At 41.1% G+C, this 21012-nt stretch overlaps 1 protein-coding gene across 1 annotated transcript in view; it reads left to right on the forward strand.

Moving 5' to 3' along the window:
- The first annotated feature begins 403 nt into the window (after positions 1 to 403).
- Positions 404 to 21012, forward strand: part of PLXDC2 (plexin domain containing 2) — a 283574-nt gene continuing 262965 nt past the window's right edge. Inside the window, exon 1 of the mRNA XM_052803968.1 lies at positions 404 to 602. Coding sequence (XP_052659928.1) covers positions 494 to 602 — 109 coding nt within the window. The 5' untranslated portion in view covers positions 404 to 493. The remainder of the gene's footprint in view (positions 603 to 21012) is intronic.

Here is a 21012-nt window from a genome sequence, read left to right on the forward strand (position 1 = left end):
CCCGCTGGCTCCGGCTGGAAGATTTCCCCGCTCGTTTCCCTTGGAGGCGTTTTGTCGGTAGCGGTGTACCGAGGGGAGGCTCCGTCCCTAAGGCACCCTGCCTCACCCTGCGGGGGAAGGGAGCTGGGTGGGGGCAAGCCAGGAAGGGAGGATCTCAGTAGCTCTCCTAAAATCTATCAGCAGGCTGCGAGGAGGGAAGAGTTTGGCACTTCGCAGGCGAGGCTGAGCTTGTTTTTCCCAGCGGTGATGCCGCTGGACTGAGAGCGGCGCGGCCGTGCAAGTTGGGGGGACGGAGCCCTCCCCCCCCCCCCCGCCTTCACCGCCCCCCGGACCCGGTCCAGAGCCTTCAGCCCCGGTGGCTCGTCCCTGCCGCCCCGCTATATGAGAGCCGGTCCGAGGCTGCTTTCCGCCGCCCGCCCCGGACTTTCCCACCACCGACGAGGAGCGGCGCGCACTCCGCACCCCGGAGAGTTGTCTCGGCAGGCTCCGTGCTATGGCGAGGCTGCGGAGAAGCAAACTAGCCGCTGGATTTCTATTACTTTTCCAGTGCCTGAGCGAGCGCTGCCAGCTCGCCGGCGGGGAGACGCCGAGGCAGACCCGCGGTAAGCGAGGCCGGTACCTGCCGGGCGGGGCCGGCCCGGGGCAGCGCCGCGGAGCCCGGGGCAGGGCGGCCGGGCCGGGGCGGGGGAAGGCCGGGGTCGGGGGAGCCGGGCCGCCTTCCCGCAGCACCGGCGCGGCGTGGGCTCCGCCGGCAGCTCCGCAGGCCGAGGACCCGGAGGGGGGTAAACACCGTTTGGGGGTTGGCTCCCCCCGCTCCCGAGGGAGGCCCGGGGTGGCCGCGGTCCCGGCTTCTCCCCCTTCCCTCCCCCGGCTTCTCCGGGAAGAGCTCTCCATTACTTCATTTTTTATTTCAATGAGAATTCGGGACTTTCCTCTTTAATAAACCTGCCCCACGATCACGGGCAGCCGGTGCCGTTTTCCTCGCCAGCCCCTTCGCTTGGTCCCCGGAGCCTCCTTCCCCGCCACGTACGAGACGGTCCTGGAGGCGAAGGGCTCCACTCCAGCGCCGGGAAGGGAGGGAGGGAGACACCGGCGCCCCCGGGAGCCCGAGGCAGCGGGGAGCGGCGGGCGGCCGCCCCCCCCCCCCCCGCGCCCCGGGGACCTCCCCCCGCTCGCCCGCGGCGGGGCCCCGCTGCTCTCCCGGCAGCCAGCCGTGGAAGGGGAGGCAAAGTTTCCCTGCCGATCCTGCCTGGGAGAGCTAGCGGGCAGTCTCCTCCCCCGCGGAAGTCAGTAGCTTGCAGCCTTCCCTGGAAACCAGGCGTTGAGAGAAGGAGCAAGATAATGGAAGAAGCCCCCCGGGGCTGTGGGACCTGTTCGTTAGGAGCGAGAGGCTCGCTCAGTTGACTGCGTTCGCTTGCGAGAGTGTTGAGGTCCTCTTGTCGGTCCTTCTCGGAGACACCTGTTAATGCATGATACACAGCACCTGTAGTGCTTTCTCTTGGGCCACTGGTTCCACAGCGTGGGGTTCCCTTTTGATCACTAAAGCCTTCTGCATCCCGCATTCCTGTGCCGTGGAGGGGAAAGCTGGTGAAGGAAACCTTGGCGCGTTTGCGGATAAGTATTTAAGGCACAAGTGAGGAAAGGCGCGGGGTTTGTGTGTCAGGGGACCTCGCTGCAGCAGCTTCCAGCTTATAGATATTTTCAAAAGCTGTGCCTTTGTATTCGAAATACCAGCCACACTGTTATCAGATGAAACATGTCCACTGGCTTCCCTGGTGCAACAGAACTGCCCCTTCTTCCTTTTCTGAAAGGTTTGATACAAATGTGAAGAGTTTTGTGGTCACAGCGTAACTGACCCGAACGAGAGAGACTGGGGAGTTTTTTGAAATGTCCGGTGAGATCATGTGCCAGACAGAGCGGGGATTTTCCCAGGCAGGGGCCTGCCACTGTGTTTGGGAATTGCTAAATGACAAGGTAGCTCAGCAGGTTGCTGGGGCTCACATGTCACTTGGGGCCAAAGGGAAGAACCAGGAGGAGACTTTTCATGTACTGCTGCAAAATTCATGTTGCTGCTCTCAGCGCTGTAGGCAACAAATGTCGGTAGTTGTTAATGTTAGTTAGAAGGAAAAATAAAGTGTGGTGGTGAGATTAGAAAAAGTACTGTGTTGTGTGGCAGTGGACTGAGCTCACAAAGTTTATTAATCTTCCAGCCATTGTATCCAGAAAAGAAAATGCTAGTGCTGACTAAATGAAATATAACTCACCAGTGGGCAAATAATCACCACACATCACTGATTTAGGCTATTAAATTGTAGTAGTCATCAGTGTCTGCACCAGGAGGTGCTAAATAGAAGATATACCAACAGCTTGCTTATCCATAAATCACTTATTAATGTCTTGTGTCTTCCTGAATATGATAAGAAGTATCAAGGATTTTATAATCAGGCAAATATTATTTTGATATTTAATACATTCTGAAGAAAATATAGCAAGTGGTTGTTTGCCTTAACTATTAAGATGGACAACGTGATGTCAGTTTTGACAGCTAGATGTTTGTAACTTTGGTGTCTTTTCCTTCCCTCTTGGTTAAAAAGTCTGTATTATGACAGCAATAATTAAATGTCATTAACATAATCAGAGTCATAAATGTAAAAAGCATTTAACATGTTTTCATCATTCCTGGTTTTGTTTTGTTTTTAATACTGCTCTTTGGAAAAAAAAAATGCAGTGGGGGACTGTGTCTAATCAGTAAGAGGAGGATAATTATGTAAAGCCAGGGAAATTCAACTTCAGGTTCTGTGAGTCAAGAAAAAGAGTGCTGTTTCAAAGTTTTACTGTATTTAGCATCTGTATACCCTTAGATCAGCTGAGGTAAAACCTTTAAAGCATTAAAGTAAAAAATAAATCTTTGAAGTAGCTGCAACTTCTTAAAGGGAGGCTGTTTTGAGGTATTCTTCGAATACTCGGTAACAAAACGTCCTATTGAAACTGAGTGAAATAACAGTATCAAGAAATGGAAACGTTTAGTATGCCCTGGCACAGCCGGAGCCAGGAGAGGATTTCCGAGGACGCTCCCAAAGGGATATGCCATGATTCCAACAGAGACGGAAAAAAACCGCACAGGCACGGTTTTTTTGGCCAGCCCCTCCGAACTACCTTGCCGGGTAAAATCAGGTGGGACCAATTCAAGCCAAATCATTCCCTAGACACGCCGGCACTTGCCCGGCCGCCCCCGGGGGTTGTTAAACCCGCGGGGCGTGTGAGCCGGGGGCGAGGCGGGCGGGCTGCGCCGGCCGGAGCGGGGCTCTCCCCGCTAGGGGGCGCAGCGGCGGCCGCGCGGCACGCGGCTCTTCCCCGGCCGCCCTCCTCCCCTCCGCCGGGTCGGGGCTTCGTCCTCGCTGGCAAAACCGCCATAAATCAAGGACGAAGGTCCTTAAGCGTAAGGTTTGTGGGCATGTGCGTTCCGGGGCAACCGAACCGCGTATGGCATACGAATCGAGTGAACCGAAGCGCACGGTCTTCGGGAAGCTCGCGCAACAAATAAGGCTCCCCCGGTTGTTTAAGTGAGGGCTCGCCGCTTGTTGAAGCGTTGCCGCGAGAAGCCTTGAAAACGTTACGTTCTTTCGCAAACACCATCAGTCAGAATTAGCAGGCTGCTATCGTAATTTCTCTTCTGCCAAAGCATATTCCAGAATCCTGGTATCCTCTATATTCATTGCACTGCTGCTGTCTGCAGGCATCAGCATTCAGAGAGGGGTAGAATTATTTTTATGGGATAAACTACTGTTAAGGAGTGTTTATCTAGCATTTATCTACTGCTGAAACAGTCACATTTTCTGTATTGCCTAAGCTTTACTCTGTTTAAAAAAAAAACAAAACAAAAACAAAAAACCACAACCAAACGCAAACTTTCGTCATTACACATTAGGACCTTCAGCTTTTATCTTAGAAGTATCAAAAGAAATACAGTATTAGACAACATGCATGTCAGGTATTTTTTCTCTTTGCATTCAAAGTTACATTTTTTTTTCTGTACATGATATGTAAATGGGGAAAATTGGGTTAGAGTATCCCAGTGACATTTGAGAGTAAATCCTATTTACATATCAGATGTATTTTACTAAGAATTCCCTCTAAAGAAGTCATCTTTTTTTAACTTTCATTCTGGTTCTTCCTTTTATTTTTCATGCTTTTTGTCATTGTAATTTCCTCTGAAAGGGTGATTTGAAATATTGCTAGTAAATAGGGGGTAAATTAAGTTTATGATAAGGTTGACTTAGGTATTAAATCCAGCTTCACAGAAACTCATTTCCACAAATTTAGAGTAAGATCAATGCTCACAGTTCATTGAAGGTTTAAAAATCCCCTTGGGGAAAACACTGTTTTTGTTTGGCTGTAAATATTCCTCTTCAGAGTTTATATCCTCACGCAGGCACTTAAAACCCAGCAAACACTTGACTCAGATGCTAGGTTTGGTCTGACACTTAACTTGGAGTTGATGATAAATAACAGTGAAACTAGGTCTCTACACTGTAAACAAATGTAGAAAATGAGGAAAGGTCTTTAGAGCTTGAAAAATTCCTTTGTTGTGTTACTAGCAACACACCCCGGCCATTTAGAGCAAAATGCTGGGACAACTTCTACTGCCTTGCTGAATACCAGATTCCTTGAAAAAATTTTGCGGTTCAGGAGGGCTGTTTCCTCTAGGGGAAGAGACTCCTGAGACCGTGAAGGAGGTAGATGAGGAAATTCATCATGTCAGGTGATGAGAGAGACCCACTGAGGAAAATAGTCGCAGACCTGTGGTGAGCTAGCATTTTCATTATGGACTTTTTGGCACGTTTTTGGTGGAGCAGTGCAGCAGGTCCCTGCACCTGCACAGACCTCAGGAGATGGAGGTTTGGACCTGAAGCTTGTGTATCCTGCAGGACTACTGTGCAGCGATGCCTAGAAAGTTGCTTTGCTTTGAATTATGCTAAAGATGGCTAGCACATAAGAAACATGCTCAGTTGAGTCCTACTGGTTTTCTCCACAAAGGAGATAAAAATTTCTTAAGAGAAATAAAAATAAAAGCATCAGTTGACTCTGTTTTTGATAAAAGTCACTGTGTTTCATTGGAGTGTCTGAAGTACTGAGCAGTTCTGCTGCTGGTAACCTTGAAAGCACTGCCAAAAAGAAAGCTCTGTAGCAGCTCCAGTTTCAGAACTTATTTAGGCCACAGTCTCTTAGACTGAGAACACAGCTGGGGTAACTGGTGTGAGTGTATTTTGAATTCCTGGTGTGGTTCATGCTTCCTAAGGAAAATTAATACCAAAACGATTTAAGAAGGCAGTAGCTAAGGTAAGCGTGTGCTGGGGACTCTCTACAGAGTGAACAAAAGGTAATTTGATGGGAGCATTTCTCATCCAGTACAAGGAAATGTTGCAAGCTTGCCAGCAGTGTGAAATTATATCCAACTATTAGGTTTGATGAGGGCTGAGGTGGGAGTGTTAATGCAGTGCAATTGGCAGATGTCATATTTACTAAACTGGAGAATTGCATAATCACAGCAGGAACTGGAAGAACCCAGGAGATTACTTTCCATGGAGAAGTATGCAGAGGAGCCACGCTAAGTTCATGTGGGTTTTGTTTTTGTTTGTGGCTTCTGACAAATGAGCATAAAACAGTGCCCTGAGGTAATGTTTGTGAGTGCTGGGTGCTGTGTCTCATCACAGAACACTTCCTCCGCTTCCTCCTCTTTTCTTTTTCCTCATCCAACTAATAAACATAGCTTCAATTAGCACTCCTTGCTGTCAACATTGAGCAATCAGTTGTGCTAAGTGTCCTTGTAAATTCTGGGTTTGAAAGAGCTTGTGTAACATTTTCTTCTCCCTCCACCAAAAGGCAGCGCGTAGGAGGGTGTTTTCAAGTTGGATTTGGCCCAACCTTTTTCTCTTCTGAAATGGGCAAATGGAGCAGGTTCTTAGGCCAGATCCAGGGTCGGGCTTGACACTTGTTGAACACACAGTTTCAAAAGTAGCAAACATCTTGATGGGGTGATCAAGAGAAATATAAGGGTTAATATGAAGATAGATACAAGACAAGACACCACAGGAGTGATGCATCGGCTCTACTTCACAATGGTAAGATCCCAACAAGAATATTCTCTTCAGTTTCAAGCACTGTACTTCAAGAAATAATGTGGACAAATTGAGGAGTGTCATATAAAGAAAAAAAGGAAAGAACACTGCTAGAGAGAATAAAACTAAGAGATGACATGGTAACAATCTTCAAGTGTGTAAAAGGCTTCCACAGAGAAGAAGAGAATAACTTGTCCTCAACAAGTAATGACTTAAATTGTAGCAAGGCAGACTTCTAAATGTTCAGGCTAGGGTAGTAGACTATCTCTAAGTAGTCTTCATCACTGAAACAGTTAGATAAACATATGTCCAAAGTGTCATTCTGTCCAGAAAGGCAGCTGTTCCTGCCTTGGAGCAAATGGCTGGACAGTGTGACCTTTCAAGGTCTGACCCAGCTAACTTGAATCATTCTGTGTGGGTAGCTTTAAGTACACAAGGGTTCACCTCTAACTGTGTAGCTAGATAAAATATAAGCATGAATTCAAGTGCTCTCTTAGCTCGAGGCCTCTGTCTCTCATTTGTCAATGATATATGTGGCTTTAATGTGATTTTAACATACACTTTCTGTGGCTGCAGACAAGGTAAAGACATTTAAAATGCTGCTTGTGTTAGAGTTCTTATGTCATGAAATAAGGCTTTTAAAATCAGATTTTGTCCTTACTAGGTTCCATTATAAGCAGATAATTTTTTTTTGTCTTTTAAGGTATTCTCATAGTGACTTCTGGGGGGGCTTTAGGCAAGCATCTCTTATCCCATGTCGTTTTATTGAGTGAAAAATCCTTGACTTGAATAGGGAGAGTTCCACAAATGGAATGTACAAACCTTTCCATTTAACCTATCTCTGGTAATGTTTCAAGTATATGTTGTTTCACAGCTGATGCTAGGAGCTCTGATCCTTTTCTTTATAGATGCAATTGAACTGTGTCAAAGGGCTGCTTATGTTACAGGGATGCAATGCCATTTATAGTTTTTACTGCAGCTTTCCTTAACTGCTGTAGTTAATAGGGCAGACTCTCTTGGAAGTTTCATCTGCATTTAACAGATGTAGCAGAATAGGATGCAGTGGTTATCCAGTAATAAGCACTTCGAGTCATATTTAATTTTTTCTTCTATTCAAGCATTACCTTCCCCCCCACCCCCACCCCGCCCTTTGGTCATAATGCGAATCCTGCAAATATTAATTAAATGGGCAATACTGTATCTGGGCTGAAAATTACAGCTTTTCACTTCACAAGAGTTGTTAGTAGGCTGATTGTAAAAGGCAAGTATCATCCATTGTAATTTCAGCCTTCTGAAGGGTGAAGTGTTAAAGAGAGGGGAGTTCATCACTGTGCAGGTTCCTCTTTTGATGAGTCAGCGGTTGAACTAAAAATCTATTGGAAAATGCCGTCTTGGCCTCCATAGAGAATTGGGAGCCAGCATGAGTCTTTATTACTATAGTTGCTCCATGATATTCTCCAGCTGCATGTTTCTGCTTTCCTGCGTGGGTGTATGTGACTCTCCTTTTGCATTTGCAAGCCAGACAGCATGTATTTGCAATTCAACCTCAGTCATGCTGGGATATAAACCCAAGGCCCTCTGTTAGGAATCCTTTCATGGCAGGACAGGTTTCAGAGTTGCTAGGCTCTTCTCTCCCATCCTTCATCTCCTCATTGCCCTTCCTGCCTGCTTTGGAGATTGCTTCCTCCTCACTTGCACTATTCCAGTAGTTCATGTAGCCGCGCTCTAGGTCAGATGGGTCAGGCCTGCTCTTGTTAGTCAACTGAGATTTAAAAAAGAGAGAGAGAGAGAAAAGACTACATTTTGGAAGAGGTAGGGGAGGTGAAAATAAAATGAGGAGAATGAATGTGGTATTTTTAAACCTCTGAGCATTAAATCCTCTTAGAACAATGTAAAAACTCTGGAAAAGTAGAATACTTGACTTCTGTTTAATACTACCAGGTGTTATATACCCTTAGTCAAAAAATGTTTAAAGAAACAACTAGTTGACATTGGAAAATTATGTCAAAGTTGACATGCTCTTGTCAAATATTTCAGCTGGGAAGTGTCAAAACAAGTAATTTTGAGTTTCTTATTTTGATGATGATAAAATGTCTCATTTTTCATTTTGACTTTTAGATTAAAATTATTATATTAGGATGTATAAGCATAATTGAAAAGCAGTTTGTTTTGCAGTTTGTATGTGTGTATATATACATATTTTTCATTTCATATCCTACAGCAAAAATTGACTATTTACTTTTAATCAGAATAAGATCAAAATTTTGACTTAGGGTGGGAAATTAACTTTCTAGTCATCTCTCATTGAGACTTACCATCGTTGAGAATTTGGCTACATACTGTAAGCCCTATAAGAACAGACCATTTTATCATGTAGAAACCTTACTTTTATTTGATGACAGGAAAAGGGGGAATGGCTGAAAAAACAGTTGTCTTGATCATCCAGCTAGGTTTTGTTGTTTGGGTGGGTTTTTTTGTTTTGTTGTTTTTTTTTTTTTTTTTACTTTATAGCATATTTCTCATTCAGGTTGCTTCTTGGTTAATATGATATTCATCAGGCAACTAAATTAAAAGAGAGCACATTTTCCAGATTGCAGCTGCTGTAAAGATAATAGATTTATGGTTTATTTGCAGTGAAGGCATTTATGGACTAGAAGCTTAGCATTTGGTGTATTGCAGAAACCTGACCTCAATATCAACACAATTTATTACTGGTTCCTATTTAAACATATGTATGCTGATCTAAGTTGTAGTCTCAAAACAAAGAAAATGGATAGGGTGAATCATCATTATAGATCATCATCAGTTCTGGTTTCCATTTACTTTTTATTACATCTGTTATTAATCTTCTTTAAAAACAGTTTTTATGAATAAAGTACATGTAATGCAATGCTTTTTAGTTTATCATGCAAATTATGCAAGACTTAATAATTGAAATGTATAGTTGTACACTGTGGAAGTACACAGCTTTTCATGTTCACATTCAACCACAGAAAACCAAAGGGGTCTTTCTGCTATTAAACATCAAGCCAAGAAAAAACAATGGCTTCCAATTTTGCTAAAGTTAATGTATTTACCTTTTCCAAACCTTCTAATTTCGTTTCTAATACTGCAAGATGTTGGAGGCATTTCCTTCTTTCCAATGCACAAATAAAATAATAATAATACTAGTAAGTTGTCCTGACAATTTTTTTCCTAGGACCGCATAGCTGGAAGGGACTACCTAGGTCATCAAGTCTTTCCCTGGGATAAGAAGCAGTTGTGTTGTGGATGTCTGTTCCACATGCCCCCACGCATCACAGGCCATCAGTAATGCTCGTCCGCATAACAATCTTCAGGCACGTGGTAAAATAGCAGCAGCCCCAAGTATAATGTCCCACAGAAGATAACGCGGGCATTGACAACAGTTTAAGTTTCTACAGTAGCAAAGAATTTTTACTTTTAGTATGCTTTGTTTGAAAGCTTGTGTTTATCTCTTTTTGCTTAGCCTGTTTTTCTGTTTGTTTTTTGACTTAATATACTTGGTTTTTTCAGCCCCTGTTTTATTTCATGCATGATTACATGGAGATTTATTGCCAGATTGGTAATACTGATTTTGTTTCAATTCAAAGCCATTTTCTAGAATAGCATAAATGACCTGCAAAATGGCTCTTCCTCTAGTAAACTTGTCAGTCTGAATGGAGAGAAGAAACTACCATTATCTTTTGTCAGCCTCTCGAGCTAGCCATGTATACATCCTGAAAAGTGGTCTACTGTTTAAAAGGAGTCAGGTCTATACTCTGCCTCGGCTGAGGTGACTGAGGATTGGCAGTTCTGCCATAACAGTACAAAGTCAAACTCTGTACTTACTTGTGGGGTTTGGTTTTGTTTGGGGTTTTGTTTGTTTGTTTGTTTTCCCTGGATATGAATTTATGTTATTTCAGCTCCTTGGACTAATTTTAATCCTTTAACCTTGTGTTGTACTGCAAGCTTGAATCCAGCTGTGTTCCTAACTTTGTTTAGGTACTCTCTGAAGTTCAACCCCAGACTTTTGATTCCCATCACTTGTCAGCAGGCAATTTGTATGCTCTACTCCTCCATTGCTGTTTGCAGGCCACACTTGTCTTACAGTTTTCTCAATTATCCCCGTAATCATCATAGCTATGCACTTTCTATTCATTAGTATTCTTATTCTTGGAAGACCTTGTAAGGTAATATGCTAACTTTACAAATAGGAAGGTGGTTTTGAAAAAGTGACTACCTTGCCAAAGTTAAAAATGTGTCATTCGTGTCTCAGAGTATATGAGTTGTTTTTTTCTGCAATAGCCCAGTTATCTTTAGAGTTTCCCCCTGCTTCACCAAATTCAGGGCTGTAATTTCTCTCTTCATTCTCATCCTTGAATTCCCTAATCTAAGCTTTTAAATCCCAGTCAGACCTCTGATCAAATATCCTGTGTCTGCCTGGAAAAAAATTCCAGGTTAGAGTTGACTAAGGGCTCTGATTAGTGCAGAGACAAAAAGGCTTAGTTTGGGACCGCCATATATTTTGCCATTTCTCATGTTCCTCTCCTTGCTCAGGCTTGCAACAGCAGAGGAATAGGTGTCCCAGCTGTTTATACAGCAGATCCCAAACTGCCACATTTTATAGTCTAAAGTAATAAGTTTCTTTCCTAAACACAAGTGTGTCTGAAGAATAGACAAATACTGGGTCAGATTTCTGCTGGTTGGCACTTTGACAATTTGGAAGGATTACGTCCAAATCTTTTTGGGTTTGCCACGAGTTCTTGGAGAGAACGATGGTGTTTCACAAACTGTAAAATTATTTTTCCTGTAATTAAACATTGAGAATAACAATCCAGATTCAGTAATAACTAGTCAGAAGAAAGATTTCCAAAGCAATCAGTTTGCAGCACTGCTGACTTGAATTCTTTGACTGTTTAAAAAGTTTATCCTCCTCAGAAAATGAGCATTGCAAGATGAAGAATATTATTACTTTACTGCACAAATATGACAGCAGCCTTTACTGGAAGCGTATCTTCATGAACTTTTAAGCAGAAAGATTATTGACAAATGCTGTATAACACATGTATCTATACAGAGTCTATGTACAATGCTGTGCCTCTGATGCTATAAATCATGCTGAAGTTTCCTGTAGAGTAAGTATCAGGCTGGAAACAGAACTGATAGATTTTCTAATACAATCAGTGCTTTTCAGCATCTGCTGTTTTATCACCGATGGTGGGTTTTGTTTGTTCTGCAAAAATAGTGATAAGTTTAAAAAGCTGGATTTTAAAAAGCTGTTGTTCTTAGCTTGCAAACTGTATGAGTTTCCCTCCCCTCACATAATTTGAAAAGAAATTGAAGTTACCCTTTCCAGACTAATAAAGCCATCAGTGTGTGTGGGGGGAACCCCAAGCAAAACAATACAAGAAACAAACAACAACAAAAAAACCCAAAACAGACTTTATGCTTTGGAATATTTGGGGATGCATCCCTAGGCTCCAGTTATGGAAAATTTCCCTTATTTAGAACTGTGCTTGAATGTTTGCTTAACAGTAGCAATGTTTACAAGTGGTATCCTACAGATGGGTGGACTGAAAAAGATGTAGATGTCTAAGATTTTTCTCTGATCTTGGACCTTGGAATTTAGTTGGCCCAGAAGTCCCAGGCCATTTGCAACAGCAACAATAAGGTTTGCAGCCTTGTTGCAGATCCTGAAGAAGTTTCAGGAGAGAAGGATCTTTCAGCCTGCAGAAAAAACTGACTGCCACCTCCCCATATTGTTGTGAATAACAGCAGAGGACTATAGAGAGCAATCTATCCTCTGATGTATGCTTGTTGCATTCCCCTTTAAGAGCTGGGCATTGGGATTTTATTTTAAATTTTTTATTTTTTGGGGGGGATGATGTGCAAGACACACTTAGGAGATGCAGAAACTAAATATTTGCTTAGATTTTATGATCTGTCTCCAAGTGACTGAAATGTGGCCTGAGCTTGAGAAGCAGTAAGCACACACAGCTCACATCAAATTTAAGTGTAAACACCTATTACATTCTGCTTCTTGAATGCAAATTTATGGTTTATTGTTCTACTCTTTACACAAACAAAATTGCTGTTAGCTTCAAGGGATGACCCAGAGATGTTAATGAATCACATATTTTCCCCAGGCAGGCATAGATAATAATCTGAAGGTGAGGTCTTCAAGATTGGAAGTTATGTCTAGCTTTATCTGCAGAAGTTTGCTGTAATTAGTGTAGGCTGTAAAATAAAAACAATTCTTTTAGCTTTAGCCTCGACCCTCGCATGCCTATAATTGAATTTCATTATTTTATCCCTCTTCTGCTGGTTTATGGCACAGCTTAGTGGGGGTGCATACCAAGCCAGCATTCCTACTGAAATTTAAAAACTCTGTGGCCAGGGAGATTGTCCAGTGTTTGGTTATGTCTTGCACTGACACAATCGTGTTTTACTGATCATCGTAAATCCACTGCAATTTTAACTTCATCTTTCTCATTATCTGAGAGTCTTTGAGTCTGATGCTGATACAATTGTAGAGCCAGCCAGTTGACCCTTTTTTTCCAATAATCTATTATTTGGACATCTAGGGAAAGTTTTTTCAACTTTTAAGTAGAACTCAAATCCATTTTGAGGTTTTCCATAAAGTAGAAGGCAAAGAGAGGAAAGATGTAAATGTATTATAAAAAGAACAATAGTTGTTACCCTTGCAGGTCTCAATTTGGCACAGCACTTAAAAACATGACTGAAGTGTGTGCTTGAAGAGGAGAAATGCATATGTAAAGTCTTCACCAAACTGACTTGTGCTAAAACATGCTGGTAGGTGTTGCTAAAATGCTTATAAGGCCTTTTATATCTAGAATTTAGGAAAAAAGAGGTTAAATTCTGCCCTCATATACTTCAACACAGCCACAGTTTACTCCTGTAAATGCAGTTTGGCCCAATTTGAAAAGAGTCTTCAGCCCACAAAGCCTTCCCTCTAATTCTGTCCTGTGCTCAACAACCCTTAGTGTATGTGAAATATTGCAGTGTGGGATCTTTGGTCACAGTGCAGCTAGATACCACTTTCCCATGGGCAGTAAGCATGGCTTGTACACTCCTAGGAAGAGAATGAATGGGACTGATCTTTACCTTAGTACTGAAAACGTACTGCATTTCCCAAACTTGCTCATTATACTCTTTGAAGGTATTTGGGGTTTGGAGGCTGGACGGTTCTAGTTGCCTGTTTCATTGCTGATGTTTATATTTGTATTATCTACTTATAAGTTGTGATAATGTAATTTGCTTAATTTTAAGGGTAAGGGAAGTGCATTGCTTTTCAGAGTGATTGAGGCTCTTGAAATGGGAAAAAGAGGAGCAAGCAGAGCAGAGTCCATGGGCTGACTGTGAGAGCTATCAGAACATTTGCTGGGCAGGAATGAAAGGCCTGATTCAGTTCACTCTATACATTTCAGCAGCCGTATTAATTCTGTGGGGCTATTCAGCCTGGAAGTCTAGAGGAAAGAGATCAAAACATCCAGGTGGATTAAAAAACTTAGGCTACTTTGAGGACAAACATTCTGCTCCTTTAATTTAAATCCATAGGGAGCCAGAGAGTGGAGATAGGAAAGGATATATTCAGAAGCTCTGTAGGGAAGCAGTGTCCTTTTAGGGGAAAATACTGCATTTTCTATTGTAATTCAGTTTCTTTTTTAGTCTTTAAAAAGAAGTAAAAAAAAAAAAAGATACTTTCTTTGATTCTGTACTCTGAAAATCACAGAAAGGAGGAACTGTCTGTTGCACAGTTTAAGGAATGTCAGAAACTTCTTAATTATATAGGACAGGTAAACTGGAAAAGAAAGGTTCCCAACCTATATCCCTCTGCCAGGTGACTGCTCTTATCAATGGCTGCCTTGTAAAAAATGTCCGAGGAATGAAAAGACTTTTTGTCCAGGTCTGTGCAGGGCTATGCTTCTAGGCATTCAGGAGCAATGCTTCCTTTTTCAGTCATGAACACCTGTTTTAGCAAGGCATCGCAGGATGGGGAGGGGGGACAGGCCAGGAAGGCAGAATGGGACCCTTCTGGTCTGTAGCACTTCTTCAAAGATCCAGTTGTTTATACACTCCTACAAACATGTTTTTCTGAGGGGGAAAGAGGAAAAAAAATGAATAGCGATGATAAAGATAAGTACAGGCTGAGTTTGTTTGGCCCTATGGTAATTTTCTGTATATTTACAGCTGTACTGTGGCAATAGTGGTTTAACTTGTAGCTTGACAGAGTATCCTCTGACCATCATTGTGGCACTGCAAATCACAGCAGAAAGCACTAAGATATAACCCAAAATAATGGCTTCATTATAAATGGGATGCTGAACGTAAATGTGTTCTGCTCTCACTGTGCATCCCTCTGCAATTGTGGGCTGTATTTCCTTAACTTGTTAACTGACATGGTAGATCATTTATCTTTGTTTGCCAGGGCAAATTGTTCCAGTCTTCATCTTTCTCAGGAATCCTAAAACATGTTTCTCATTCAGAGATGCTCATCCCCTTCAACTTGCTCTTTTTATCACTAACAAGGCATCTCTGCTCTTACTCACTTAGGGATTTTGATACCCACCTGCCAAGGTATTAGTAGGAAGTCCATTGAACTATAGGTATTCCTGCTGTTCATATTTATCCAGCCAAATGGCATTTGAAGAATAATAGCCATCATTTTACAAACTCACTGAGAAATCCCATGTGCATATGATGATTTAAAGTCATGTCATGTGCTTTGTCTCCCTCACATCCCTCTTGACATTTATGCTGTAATATATTTTACTTAGCATTTGTGGATTTAGAATGGATGGCTTTGAATTTTAAAATAACTGTTTATAAGCTTTTCTATAGGTTTCATCATCACCATATATTAAAGTACACTGTAAAGACTGATGGATTTAGCAACAAAACTGCCATGTTTAATAACTGCTATTATTTATTTTCATTTTACCAATGGAGCACTGGAGTATTGAATGACTTGCCAAGATCACACACAGCAAATTTGGTGTAGGCACAAGAAAAAAATCGCACAGTTCTAATTTGTGTTTTCATGTTTAACCTTCAGAACAGACACTGTATACTTCATAGTGATGGAACTACAGACTTAAAATTGAATATACAAGAACTACTCACTGAAACACAAGCCAATAGCCTCTTTACAATTTCTGTCAGAACTCTACCATCCTGCCAACAGCTCTTTAACTTCCATTTAAATATTTGGCAATCCAAGACTGGTTTTTTCCTCTCTCTGTTGCTGCAAGATGCCATTCAAGCTTACTGCTGAGTAGAGCTGCAGTCTCTTAAAGTAATTAGGGAATCTGTTTTGCTTCCATGGGAATACTAATATACTAATAATTTACAAAACCCCCCAAACCCAACACCAATAACAAAAAACCCACCCCCAAAAAATCCACCAAAAAACCAAATCCCCAAAAACAAAACCCCCCACTTCCATGTGTTGTTATTAATTTAGCTGTGGATTCTATTTACTTGTCATTTTAGATTTTTGAAAACCCTCTTGCAATTGTGTTCTCCTCTTTCTCATCTTTTTACTTTTTAATTTTTCCTTCGATGCTATGAGCAAGAAGTAGAAGTGGAAGTTATGTGAGGCCAAAGGAACAGGCAGAGATCCCCACTGTCCTGGAGCAAAGGCTTGTCAGAGAAGTGGAAGCCTAGAAGGGTCTAGGCTTATGTTCAGCATCTCTTGCATCTATGTGAAGGAGACAATGAAGGCCCTAGAAATCTCCTTAGAAGAGGACAAATCTGGAGAAATGCCATAGCCCAAGGATAGATACATTGCTAAGACATTTTTCCAAATGGTCCCTTCAGATGCATTTCACTAAGAGCATGAGTTCTTCCACCCCAGTGTGCAAGGACAATGGAAAAAGTATGTGACTCCCTAACACTTCTTCTGGCCTACACATAAAATGTACCTGGTCTTTCACTACATTACACTACATATTCACAGGTAGCAAAAAACTGACTTGATGTTGTGACTGAGCTTGGCTTTGGGACCTACCAGCAGCAGTGGTACTCCAAAATTTAAGCTCTGGTGCTAGAAGAACCCCATATGCTTTAGGATGTGGAGCCCAACACAACAACTTTTTGGATTCTTTCCTTGATCTGAAGGTTGTACAGTGTATAGCCTAGAAATAAATATATAAATCACTCATCAGCCCAGTTTACCTTGAAAAAGATATGCCAACTTGCTGAAGAGTTGTTCTCAAAGAAATGATGAGCAAGAAAAGGCAGCCAAATGTGAACTGTTAATTTTCTTGAGCAATATATGCAACTGAGCATTTAGTCTAATTTATAGGCCTTTTGCAATATAAAATTAATGACCTGTACAATTTATTTTAAGGTCTGTTATAAACGAAATGCGTCAGCTGGATGTTTTTCTTTTCTCTAACGAACAATTACCTGGTTTGGAAATTTAATCAAGTTATCAAGTAAAATTATTGTCTCAATTCTGAAAGATATACAATTGTTCGAATATTTAGAGTGGACTTATAGGAAAAAATATATTAAAAGTTTTCAAAGCCTTTGCTGAATAACTTCCATGAAACATGTCCTCAATTTAGCTTGGAATGTCTGGCTTTACAATGACCACAATACATTTAGAACCCTCTTAGCAAAACTGAAAAGATGAGAATTTAGTTAATAAGATGAAATTAACTTAGTTATACCATGCAGTTCTGTGACTGTTACTGTACAGTTCCCTAAGTGCTTCATCTTAGGTATTTAGCACTGACGTCAGTGGGAGCTAAATGCCCAAAATCTGCTTAAGCACTTCTAGATATGCAGTATACAAGGTTATATTTTGCATTTAGTTTGGGTGAGTTTATTTTCTATTCACTTTTAATAATACCAGGTAATGTGGAGGTTTTGCAGCTTAGTAAGCCTTTCAGTTGGGAGCAAATTGAATTCCAGCCATTTAGCCTTGAAATCAAATTAAATAGAAAAGATAATAGTCAGTCTTGGGACATGATGACTTCTGATCAGTAGTCGCATGTACTCACAGGACATTTGAATATATGTTTCCTGAAGAACATTTCCCATCGATTCCTCAAGAGCTCAGCTCTGCATCTCTCACTGGCCAGGGGAAGGTGCTGGTCTGGGAAGCACTGAGCTGTATGTACAAGGGGCTGCCAGGTCTTATGATCCTGGTTGTCTTTGTTTCCTGCTGCTAAATATTATTTAAGGAAATGTAAAATGTCACAACTGTGTCAGAAGGATGCAAAAAAAATTAGAAATATTTAGAAGGAGCTGTGGGACATTGTGAATTTATGTGTTGATAATATTTATGAACCCCTTTTGACTGGTGCCCAATTGCCAGTCATTTTGTCATCAGTGTGTAACCTCTTATATAAATGTACACATAGAAGGTGGGTATGTAAGTACATGTATATATGCTTGTGTGTATATACAGATATATTTAAATACAAGGCCCTATATCAGTTTTACAGTACATTTTCTTTGTCTTCATTCTTTATTTGCCTATTTATACATTGGTTTTCACGGTCTCTGTAACAAGGATGTTATTTTCAACAGTTGCTGTATTCACTTCCCAGAGGTACCATTTCTTTTACTGTTCTAAGAGCGTATTCCACTCCAAGTTTTGCTTTCATTTATTGATGCAATGTGGGGTATTCAGGAAAGCACAACCCTCTTTATCCTGGCTTTCAGTATTTTGTCATCTTTTTCATACTCAGTACAAATCAAAGTGATAAATCAATAGAAGACTGCAAAGAGCATCTAGTAATTATCTTTTCTTGAAGTTTACTTTCCAACTTTTCACTCCTATTAGTGCCTCATACTTTATTTGAATGCACTTTCTAATAGTGCCTTATAGTGCATTCAAATAAAGTGACTACATGAGGATATCAGGGTTCTTCTGATCACTTTTTTTTTGCTAGTCCTTATGCAAGCAACTTTGCGTGTTGATGATCATTGTGTACTGCTATAGATGTTAGTCAAAATTTGCTTTCCTTACTCTGCAAAAATCCCAGTGGCTCCAGTAACAATTTGCCTATTAAGGTTTATAGCTGTCGCTGATGGAGCAGCCCAGGTCCAGCTGCTCACAGTGGCTGTCTGGAGCCCAAGAGGAAGAAGGCGCGTGAGGCTTACAGAGCTTTCCAACCCAGAAGAAATAAGGGTCCACAGTGTGGTCCGGCCAACTGACATGTGACACAACTCTTGGGAAGCGGGTAACTTCTCTCCAAGTCTTACGGCTGTGGCATAATAACACAGGGCCTTCAAAGGTTGTTAGAACTGGGGGCTAAAGCTCGTGTTGAAACAAAAGCCGAATCATGTGGCATCAATACTGTAGCAGGTATTTACTGCTTCAAGACTCTCCGTGGGCTGCAGGATCAAGTTTCAAGGGAGAAAATCCCCTACTTGCTTGTACATCTAATTGTTTTCTCTGTAGCAGGTGGATACTTTTAATGTTTGGCATGAGTTATATACTGAGCATATAAAAGCAAATAGCAAGAATAAGCTTAAATTAAAACAAGATGATTTGAGTTTACTGCTCTTAAAATACTGTTCTCTTATTTGGGGAAGCAGGAACTGAAGAGACTGGGAACGCCTAATGACTTTTCATAAATAGACCGCATTGGCAGATATGCCTATGTAATTTCCTGCTCTTGAGAGTTTTATGACCTCTTCAGCCCTGAGTCTCTGTCTTTTACTGCAGCCCTCCATCTGCTGAAGAGAATGGATCTTGCAAGAAATAGTTGTAAGTAGTGAAGCAGCTTTGTTGCTCTCCCTGAGTAAACTATTCCCAGCTTCCTCAGGATTCTTCATTAGGACACCTGAAGTGATGCATTTTTGAAGAAGGTTTAATTATAGGTCTAGTGAAATGTGAATAAAGGAGGAACTCAGCAGGCCCGCAGATGTTGAAGCAAATTATACAAAGCGCTTTCTTGAAAGAGGAGACTCTTTAAACATAGATACTCAAAAAGATCTCTCATAAGTTTATCCAACAGTTTTAGCAAAGCAATTCCCTGCCCTCTTCACCCCATAATGATAATACAAATCAAAAACATTCTCAACTGAATATCAGTCCAGGCTCAATCTGTATTTTAATGGGGGGGGGGGGGGGTTGTTTTACAGATGCTTTTGTAAGAAACATGTTTTTTCTTCCCCCCCCCTTCCCCCCCCCCCCCCCCCAAGACTTGACTAAATTGGGAAAATGTATTCATTCAAGAAAAAAAAGTAGCTTTCACCTTTTCACCCTTTGATTTTCAGTGTTTCTCTGGGAAAAAAGAATCAGTTTTTTTTACTTGGTAATACATGAAATTTTGTCATGTATCTCATTTTTCAAAATGAGAAAAACAGTGATTCAGGCAATTATAATCTTAGGCTTTAGAACACATTTTGAAACAATAATTTTAATATTTCAATTATATACTGACATAATGATTTACCATTGGTTTTTTTTCTTTTTTTTTTTTTTTTTTTAGGATCTAGGTGATGGAATTTGTAAGAAAGGGAAGATTATTATTTTATTTTTTAGTGAAAGGGGTTTGTGGTAGGTCTTACTTTACTTTTCTTCCCAAAGGTATTTGGTATGGTATCACATGGAAGTTGTTAGTTCAGCTAGGGAAAAGGGTTACTAACAGAAGAATTGTAATGGACATGGCAAGACTCTGTGAAAGAGAAAGGACGAGTAGCTTCCCTCCAAGCAAATAGAAATTCTTATAAATTGGCTTTGGGACTGGTCTTTTTTAGTATTTCCATAATAAACTTGTCATAAAAAGTGGGAGTATGTCAGTAAATTCTGCTGTTGTACTGATGATTCCTTTTAATTTGTGTCAGAGGAGGACTAGAAAATCATGTAAAAAATAATTAGGAGATGGTGGAGTATGAAAAAGGCATGAAATAATACAAAGTTAAAATTCACACATTTAGTGACTGATAGCCAAAATTTCTGCTTCTAAGCTGAAAAACACTTATCTGCCTCCTTACTGCAGAAAGGCTGGACCTTAAAAATGTGTGACAGATGTGGAAAAAGTGAATGTGCTACTAAAAGATATGAGAACCAGCTTTTTCAGTAGCGAGAAGGAAATACGCTGGTGTAACTGAGCTTAAAATATTGCATAAAGTTCTGATCATTCATTTGCAATAAAACTTCATTCAAATTGCAACAGGTGCAGACAAAGCCTATTTGGGATGAAAAGGGACAACTTATCCTCTGTGAGGTAGGATAAGTTTCTTTAGTCTCACAAAATAAAGTCTGGAAGAAGATGTAATAGCTTTCTATAAATATATTTAGGGAGAAAAAACAGAGATGAGGAGATATTTGATGTAAAGAACAAACAGTTATATATTGGCAATGAATAAATTTATGCTGTAAATACAAAGATCAGTAACCAATAAAGCAGTGAGGTTCAGAATGTACTTCCCTTTCAAAGTCAAAGAGTGCATACCTAAAATTTATGAAACATTATATAGTAGATGCACGTGGCTGTAGGGTGCTGGAGTACTAACTCCAGTATAACCACTGTATAACTTAAACTGCTCCTTTCAGTTCTTGTTGTGCAATACTGTGGAGAAAAGTGTTTTGTCCATCTTGAGAGGTGATGAATGAGCCCTCCAACACTGCTCAGTCACTGCAGGAGCAGTGCAAGGGAAGGGTGTTGCCCAAAGTCTGTGGCTGGAGATGTAAAAGAAGTAGACAGGTTCACAGGCAACTCACATTTTTTGGCATGTTCTGGCCTTGGAATTCCCTTTCTGCCATGATCTGAAAAGACGCTTAAATCATGCATGCTAGACTCTAAAATGAATGCCACAGTTTCTGCTGCCTGGAGAGCACCCCAACAGGGCTTTGTCCAGGAGCCTTGGCTTGCAGTGTCACCAGTAGTGCTGTCTGTGGGCACAG

This window comes from Harpia harpyja, chromosome 1 (genome assembly GCF_026419915.1).
Source record: "Harpia harpyja isolate bHarHar1 chromosome 1, bHarHar1 primary haplotype, whole genome shotgun sequence".
In the NCBI taxonomy this organism is placed as follows: Eukaryota; Metazoa; Chordata; class Aves; order Accipitriformes; family Accipitridae; genus Harpia; species Harpia harpyja.